General features: G+C 49.9%; 1 protein-coding gene across 1 annotated transcript in view; it reads right to left on the reverse strand.

Annotated features, from left to right (window-relative positions):
- LOC123092472 (protein YIPF5 homolog) overlaps nt 1-1,619 on the reverse strand; it is a 4,628-nt gene extending 3,009 nt beyond the window's left edge. The window contains exon 1 of the mRNA XM_044514252.1: nt 659-1,619. Coding sequence (XP_044370187.1) covers nt 679-1,446 — 768 coding nt within the window. The 5' untranslated portion in view covers nt 1,447-1,619 and the 3' untranslated portion in view covers nt 659-678. The remainder of the gene's footprint in view (nt 1-658) is intronic.
- Nucleotides 1,620-8,864: the final 7,245 nt, after the last annotated feature.

Raw genomic sequence — 8,864 nt, forward strand, 5'->3', positions numbered from 1 at the left:
CTAACCACCGACCGGTGCATCTCCAAGCTACATATCCAGACATGTCCCTGCTGAAGCGCCAGGAGGAAGAGAGACGTTGGGGATAGGAGTGAAATCATATTTTATTCCGTCAATCAATTTGGCATAGGAGCAACCCAGTTTTTAGGATTTGGCACCACTCTCGAAATGCTGCAGCACCGGTGCCACAACCATATTCTGCATATGGCACCAGTATTTGGCCTATGGTGTGGCTGACCTTAGCATCCATCCTCACAACCTTGTTGGTTGTACACTAAAAGTATATCCACAAACAGGTAGTCATTTAGGGGAACTAAGGCAGCAAAGAATAATTTCCAAATAAATTGAGAACTTGAAAAGCATAAGTGAAAATGAGCATTGAAGCATTCTCTCAATAATATCATCCAATCGGGTGTTCTTTGCATCTTAAAAATGGCTCTACAAAAATCAATCTCTATGTAGGATCATCCACTATAAAATGTAAAATTAAGGATCTATTTATGAACTCCATGAATCATAGTTGTGTTGGCAAAGGGTTTATCATTCGATCTAGTGTATTCTAGTTCATCAAATTTATATTTGTGAAGTAGCATAGCCGAATTGATAACAACAATTATTTAGATAATTGTTAGCATGATCTGGTGAATTTATGAAGGCATACCTTCCATCTCAAGAACAGCATCAAAAGATGACGAGCAGAGAGAAGAGCATGTAGACGAGCCAGCACGCGTAGGCAATGAGTCCCCTATGCTCATCGCCGCTGGAAGCAAGCTCTGCTAGTAACCTGGTGCAGACCCTGGTAGACCACAGCACGAATCCCATGCCCATCCCGAAGATGAGCCCACCGCCCCGTGGTAGGAAGAGGGAAACGGCGGAGAAGATGACCATGGGGAGCATGCAGTATCCGACCAGGCTGACGCACCTGTAGAGGTCAAGGTCGCCACGGCGTCCGCCCGAGAGCATGGAAAAGACGAAGTAGAGGAAGAGGGAGGCGACGGTGACCCACCCGAGGACGATCCCGAAGTGGAACTTCCCAGCCAGGAGCTGGAAGAGGCCGAAGGATAGGAGGAACAGGAAGGGGCCGGAGAGATCGGCGTCGGCGTGGAGGGACGGGTCGGCGGAGCGGAGCGGGTGGAGGATGGAGAGCGTCTTCCGCCAGATCTGACGCGTGTTGATGCCGAGCTCCTCGAGGAGCGGCGGCTCGTCTTCGAAGGAGGCGCTGGAGCCGCCGATGGGCCCGGTGAAGATGGGCGGCGTGGAGTTGGACTGAGCGGGTATGTCGAAGGACATGAAGGGCAGGGGGTTGGCGGCGGAGGAGGTGGAGGGGCGGGGAGGCGCGAAGGCGGGTGGCGGGGAGGCGCCGGGCCCAGGGGTAGGGTGGCGGCGGTGGGCCGGTGTGGAGGGGTTGAGGACCACCGGGGGAAGGGAGAAGGGGGGCTCCTTCGCCATGGCCGCGGCGACGGCGAGGGTTCCGAGATCTGGGTAGTTGGCTAGATCGGGGAGTTGGGTTTTGGCCTCGGCGAGGAAGAGGAGAGGAATCGGGGGGATGCGGTACGGGGCGTCCAACTGCGAGACGGTGGGGATTCGCGGTGACCAACGCTGTGCTTTCCTTCAGTTTTCCAGTTGCGCGTTTCGTGCTCAAGTAAAGGGAGCAAATATGTACTTACTTTACCAGGTTGCTTAGGTGACAAGGATCGGAAACTTCCCCAGTTTTCTGACAGCCAGCAAAATACTTGAGATAGTACAGTTTTTACTGGCTACATGACTCATGACTCTTACAATATTTTTTGTAGAACTCCAAATAGCTGGTGAACGTTCGCCAGATGAATGGCATTTGCGAACGAATTTGCTGGCAGTTTTAGTCAAAGAGGGATGGCAACTTTAGTGCTAGGGTAGGCTGTTTTCAGTCTTTCAAGGCAATGTTCACCAAATTGTCATTGTTCGATCACGATCAAATGGTTGTGCAGGTATTCACTGTGACCTTTCTCCTAGTGAATGTTCGTCGGTTATCATTACCATTTTTCTAAGAAACACGATAGAAGTAACTCGCACACATGCACATCCCTATAAATGCATGCACGCACATTCTATTCTTATGATCACCTTCGAAAGGCTGAGTTGGCAAATCATAAAATTGATGAAAGTTGCCACAAACACCCAGTTATCGACGGGAACGTTATCTCTCGCCGAACAAACTTCATCTGAAGGACCGAAATAACTTCAAAAAATATGCGAGCACAATGCCAAGTCCAAGACTTAAACTTGGTCGAGCTAGTTTCATCACAAGAAATCTACCCCCTCCGTTCCCAAGTAAAGGGCATACTCACTTCACCAGGTTGCTTAGGTGACAAGGATCTGAACTTCTCCAGTTTTCTGCAGCAAAAAACTTGAGATAGTACAGTTATTACTAGCTACATGACTCATGACTCTTACAGTATTTTTTGTAGAACTCCAATAGCTGGCGAACGTTCGCCAGGTGGATGGCATTTGCAAACGAATTTGGTGGCAGTTTTAGTCGAAGAGAGACGGCAACTTTAGTGGTAGGGTAGGCAGTTTTCAGTCTTTCAAGGCATTTTGCATCAAATTGTCATTGTTTGATCACGATTAAATGGTTGTGCGGGTGTTCGTTGGGACCTCTTTCCTAGTGAATGTTCGTTGATATCATTACTGTTTTTCTAAGAAACACGACCGAAGTAACTCGCACACATGCACACCCCTATAAAATGCATGCACGCACTGCCTACTCTTATGAGCACCTTCGAAAGGCTGAGTTGGCAAATCATAAAATTGATGAAAGTTGCCACAAACACCTCATTATCGACGGGAACATCATCTCCCGCCGAACGAACTTCATCAGAAGGACAGGAATAACTTCAGGAAATATGTGAGCACAACGCCGAGTCTAGGACTTGAACCTGGTCGGGCTAGTTTCATCACAAGAAATCTAACAATCTAAGCTATGCATGACAAGGCATGTTTTTTTCTATCGACGGGAGTCTTGTAAAAATGCTTGGCACCAATCTATTTCTCCATGTGAACATTGTTTGTCCGAAAAAATTAAAACGGGTTTAAACTCATCTCATCTTCGCTTTTTTATGTATAACTCCTCATTTTTAACAAGGGAAGGGGACTGAAGGTCCCAAAAGCTGGCATTTATATCAGAACATCCAAAAGGGTCCTGAAAGAAGTGAAAATTACAACCATATCCTTCCTTTTGCAAACATAATTCAAAAGGTAAAATCTAGATTGCAATGTGGTCATCAACTCCTCGTGTAGCCAGCGACCTCACTGGAGTTATAGCCACTGTCTCCCGCATAAACAATGTCATCCTTCGTGGAAGGGACGAACGGGCCTCTACATCAAGATCGAAGGAGGCATGTCAAAATCTCTTACTAATTTGATATGCAGTTCCGGCGGCCGAAGTCGAGGTAGTGGATAAAGAACGAACGAAGAACAACCAAGCCAACTTCCTATTCCGGTTGACGCCAGATTTGAGTTGGCAATGCATAAATCCACTCTCCTCCCTCCTTTTCACAACTATGACAATGAAGAGAAAGGCGAGGGGATGTTGATCTCGTTCAATCCGCCACTCCATCGAGCTTATTGATGGAAAGACAGTTGAATCCACTTCCCGCTTCTTCTAAACTTAAACCTAATACCTACATCGACGACCCGATCGCCTCTCTCAAGCGGTGCCGCCGAAGGGAGAGTGGAGAGGGCCAGTGAGCTCTATGCGACTCTCAAAGGGCGGGGGGACTAGAACCTGCTACCGGTTGGTTATGATGTCTTCTTGATCTGTGATTATAACTTGCCCGTCGTCATTGTTTTGCCCGTTATGTGGTCGGACAGACGGGATTGCTTTCATTGGTGCTTTCATTGAGAGTTCCGCTGTGTCGTCACCATCAGGAAGGATGCCGCATCCCGTCTTTAAAGACGGCGTCGTTGCTAAAGGAGCTTTGGCTGTCGGCCAAACTCTCCGGCTAGGCAGGTTTTTGATGACCGCCTGTCCGGCCGCCGCCCCGACGATGACCTCTCGGGCCATCGAAAGCAATCTTCACATCAGCTCGGAGCTTGCCGAGCAGTTAGATCCGATGGAGCTCCTCTCCCTAAACGAGCTCTTGGATCGCATCGCGGCCCTGGGAGTCGCTACTGATTATGACCAGATTGGGCTTAAACCTGATCAGAGAGAGATTGACTCTCCCCAGGTCACCCATCATGTCGAAGTGGTGGAAGAACAATGCGGCGAATCTTCGCCCGCCCTAAGGACCAGGTGTGTCCGGATTCCCGATCCCTCCAAGCCGGACACCCGCGGAGGGGAGGATGTCGCCCAAACCCTAAACCTAAAGTCAGGCAGCAGGCCCGATTCATTGAATAACGTCTAAGAAAGCAAGCTTCCGAATTCGGAAACCGCTTGGCCCCTGAATCTTACATCGGGCAGGGTTCCGGATTTAGTTCCACCCGCCCACCCAACTATGCGGGATTTATCCCTAATACGGCAAGAGCCCGGAGAAACAGTACACCACTACTGGGCTAGATTCCTCCTGGTTATGAACAGGATAAAGGACTGCTGCGAGAAAGAAGCAATTTCACTCTTCTGTAACAACTGCATGGACAACAAAATCCTCAACGCCATAAGTCGCCGCGAAATTACATGATTCGCTGACTTGACATCCATAGTACGAAAGTACTGTGCGACTGAAAGTGTTCGAAAAACCGAAGATAAATTCTGGGACAATCCGTCCCTGAATACAACACCAGTCCGAAACAAAAGGGCGCATTATCGCCAAGCATCTGAGCCAAACATCAAAAAACAAAAACCCTCTATAGGGTACGGGACCGTACTGGAAGGATGGCTCAATGGACCCTGTAAAATTCATAATTCAGGGGCAGCCACACCAACGCACAGCCTTAGAGCATGTTGGATACTACGGCAGGTGACCCGAAGTGGCGAGGAGCTTTTAACTCCAGCACCCAAAGAATACCTCCCTAGTACGGTGTCGACAGTCTTTGAGACCTTCACATCAAACAATGCAAGGAAACGAACGCTCCGCAACCTTGTCGAAGTCTACCAAGTAGCAACAATAAACCCATGGAGTGGCACGGCTATCACATTTAATGCCAGTGATGAACCTAAATTCCGGACAGCCCAAGCACCAGCCGCATTGGTCCTCAGTCCGATAGTGAACGGCTTCCGACTTACAAAGGTACTCATGGACAGCGGCAGCGGACTCAACCTCATCTATGAGGAAACCCTGCGAAAAATGGAAATTGACTGGAGCCGCATTGAGCGAAGCAACACAACTTTTAGAGGAATAATTCCAAGCAGGGAAGCGCGTTGTTCAGGAAAAAACACACTGGATGTGGTGTTCGGCACACCGGATAATTACAGATCCGAGGAGGTCACGTTTCAAGTGGCCCCGTTCAGCACCGGATACCATGCTCTACTAGGGCGAGAAGCATTTACAATTTTCCAAGCCATACCCCATTACGGGTACATGAAGCTCAAAATGCCCGGACCCAACGGAATCATCACTCTCGCAAGTGATCCGGACATAGCGCTCCGCGCTGAAAACAAGACAGCCGCACTGGCCCTAGAGGCATTATCCGAGGCCCTAGCGGCCGAGGAACTAACTGCGTTGCGCTCTATGGTGGACAGGGACGATGTGATACTAGACAAGAGATCCAAGTCCACCTCTTTCAAACCAGCAGACGAAATAGTCAAATTCCAAGTCCATCCAACGGACCCTACAAAAACGGCCTCCATCGGGGCACAACTAAAACCCGATGTAGACGCCGCACTCAGAGACTTCCTGCGAGAAAATTGGGACATTCTTGCCTGGCACCCCTCAGATATGCCAGGAATCCCACGCAGGCTGGCTGAGCACAGCCTGAACATCCTAAAAGGGTTTAAACCCGTCAAGTAGACTCTATGGCGTTTTTCCGAGCCCAAGAGACAAGCCATGGGAGAGGAGCTAGCAAAACTGCTAGAAGCCGGATTCATCAGAGACATAAAATATCCGGACTGGCTAGCAAACCTGGTGATGGTACCAAAGAAGGACAAATCTTGGCGCCTATGTGTCGATTTCAAAGACCTAAACAAGGTCTGTCCAAAGGACCCTTTCCCACTCCCCCGAATTGATCAAATCATCGACGCCACCGTAGGACACGACTCATTGTGTTTCCTCGATGCATACTCTGGCTACCACCAAATCAAGATGGCAGAGTCAGACCAAGCCGCAACGGCATTCATCACCCCATACGGCCCATTCTGCTTCAACACGATGCCCTTCGGGCTCAAAAACGCCGGCGCAACATATTAGTGCATGATTCAGACATGTCTGGCCAACCAGATCGGCAAAATAGTTGAAGCATACGTAGATGACGTGGTCGTCAAAACAAAACACGTCGATACTCTAGTAGACGACTTGAGGCTCATGTTCGACAATCTCCGAACATATGACATTCAGCTCAACCCGGAAAAATGCGTTTTCGGCGTACCAGCCGGAAAGCTCTTGGGCTTCATCATATCCGGTAGAGGAATTGAAGCAAACCCAGCCAAGATCCGAGCTCTGTCACAATTGGATACCCCAAAGGACCTCAAACAAATACAAAAATTGACAGGATGCGTGGCGGCTTTAAGCCGCTTTATCTCCCGCTTAGGAGAAAAGGCATTACCCCTCTATCGCCTCCTGCAGCGCACCCACCACTTCGAGTGGACGGATGCCGCCACAGCCAGACTCGAAGAAATAAAAGCCATACTGGCAACAAATCCGGTCCTGGTCGCGCCCAACATGGGCGAACCAATGCTATTATACATCACAGCAACCCATCAAGTTGTAAGCGCGGTGCTCGTCGTCAAACGAGAAACGGACGGACACAAGTTCCCCCTCCAAAAACCAGTCTACTATGTGTCCACTATACTAACTCCACGCAAGTCATGGTACCCGCATTATCAAAAGATAGCATACGCGGTGTTCATGGCATCCTGGAAGCTGCGACACTACTTTCAAGAGTGCTCCATAACAGTGGCATCCGAAGTACCCCTTAATGATATTATAAACAACCGCGACGCAACGGGCCGGATTGCCAAATGGGCCATCGAGCTCCTCCCGTTCGACATAACTTACAAGCCAAGGCGAGCTATTAAGTCGCAGGTTTTAGCCGACTTCATCGCCGAATGGACTGAAGCTGAACTCCCTAAAGAGTATGGCGCATACTCCAACTGGATCATGCACTTCGACGGCTCCAAAATGTTGGCTGGCCTGGAGGCTGGCGTCGTTCTGACGTCCCCAATCGGAGACACGGTCCAATACGTACTTCAGATAATGTACACAGATTCCAACAATGCAGCCGAATACGAGGCCCTTTTACATGGCCTCCGGATGGCAGTCTCCATGGGCATTCAACGCCTAGAGGTCCGCGGGGATTCAAACCTCGCAATATCCCAAATAAATGGAGACTTCGACGCCAAGGATCTGAAAATGGCAGCTTACCGCAACGCCATCTTAAGGATGTCAGCTCGGTTTGAGGGGCTTGAATTTCATCACATAGTCCGGGAAAATAACCAAGCAGCAGACGTATTGGCACGCATTGGCGCCAAGCGCGAGGCCGTCCCTCCCAACATCTTCCTAGAAAGGTTGTTCAAGCCATCTGTATCATGGGAAGGAGAATCCGGAAACAATAGCCCGGACACAACTACACTGCCCCTCACCGAACATTCTGACACAGTTGGGGGCTCCGCCAACTAAACAACACCGTCAGCCCACGCAATAATGGCAGTCATTGCCCCTTGGACAGAACCATTCCTAGCCTACCTAACTAGGCGGGAACTTCCCGAGGACCAAAATGAGGCCCGCTGCATAGTGCGGTGATCTAAAGCCTACAAAGTCCACGAGGGAGAGCTTTACAAGAAAAGCACAACCAGAGTCCTTCAAAGGTGTATCTCCGAAGAGGAAGGGCGAGACCTTTTGGCTGAAATTCATGCCGGACTCGACGGGCACCACGCCGCAGCCCGGGCCCTTGTAAGCAAGGCCTTCCGTACCAGATTTTATTGGCCAACGTCCCGGGCAAATGATCAGGACTTAGTGCAACGATGTGTTGGTTGCCAGTTATTCACCAACCAAAGCCACATGCCGCCTACCGCCCTACAAACTATACCAATTACCTGGCCTTTCGCGGTCTGGGGGCTTGACATGGTCGGACCCCTCAAAGGAGGAACCCACAAGCAAAAATATCTACTGGTCATGGTGGACAAATTCACCAAATGGATAGAAGCCAAGCCTGTATAGACGGCCGAATCCGGACGAGTGATAGACTTCATATCCGGGGTCGTACACCGTTACGGCGTCCCCCGCAACATCATAACCGACAACGGCACAAACTTCACGGCCGATGAAGTCAAACTTTGGTGCAAAAACATGGGCATCAAGCTCGATTATGCTTCAGTCTATCACCCTCAAACTAACAGTCAAGTCGAACGGGCCAACGGTCTCATTATGAGCGGCATCAAACCCAGACTAGTGCGATCCCTCAAGGAATCTAACACGCACTGGGTAGAGGAGCTTGACTCCGTACTCTGGGGGCTGCGGACCACGCCGAATCGCACTACCGGATTCACACCATTTTTTATGGTATACGGCGCAGAGGCAGTACTGCCATGCGACATAATCCATGACTCACCTCGAGTGCGCATGTACGAAGAAAGAGAAGCCGAGCTCGATCGGTAGGACAGCTTGGACGCATTGGAAGAGGAGCGCGACGTGGCAAAAGCTCGTTCCGCATTCTACCAACAGCAGGCTCGAAGATACCAAAGTAGAGAAGTACGGGCCAAAACCTATAAGCGAACTAGTTCTACGCCTGCCGGACAA

Source organism: Triticum aestivum, chromosome 4B, assembly GCF_018294505.1.
Source record: "Triticum aestivum cultivar Chinese Spring chromosome 4B, IWGSC CS RefSeq v2.1, whole genome shotgun sequence".
In the NCBI taxonomy this organism is placed as follows: domain Eukaryota; kingdom Viridiplantae; phylum Streptophyta; class Magnoliopsida; order Poales; family Poaceae; genus Triticum; species Triticum aestivum.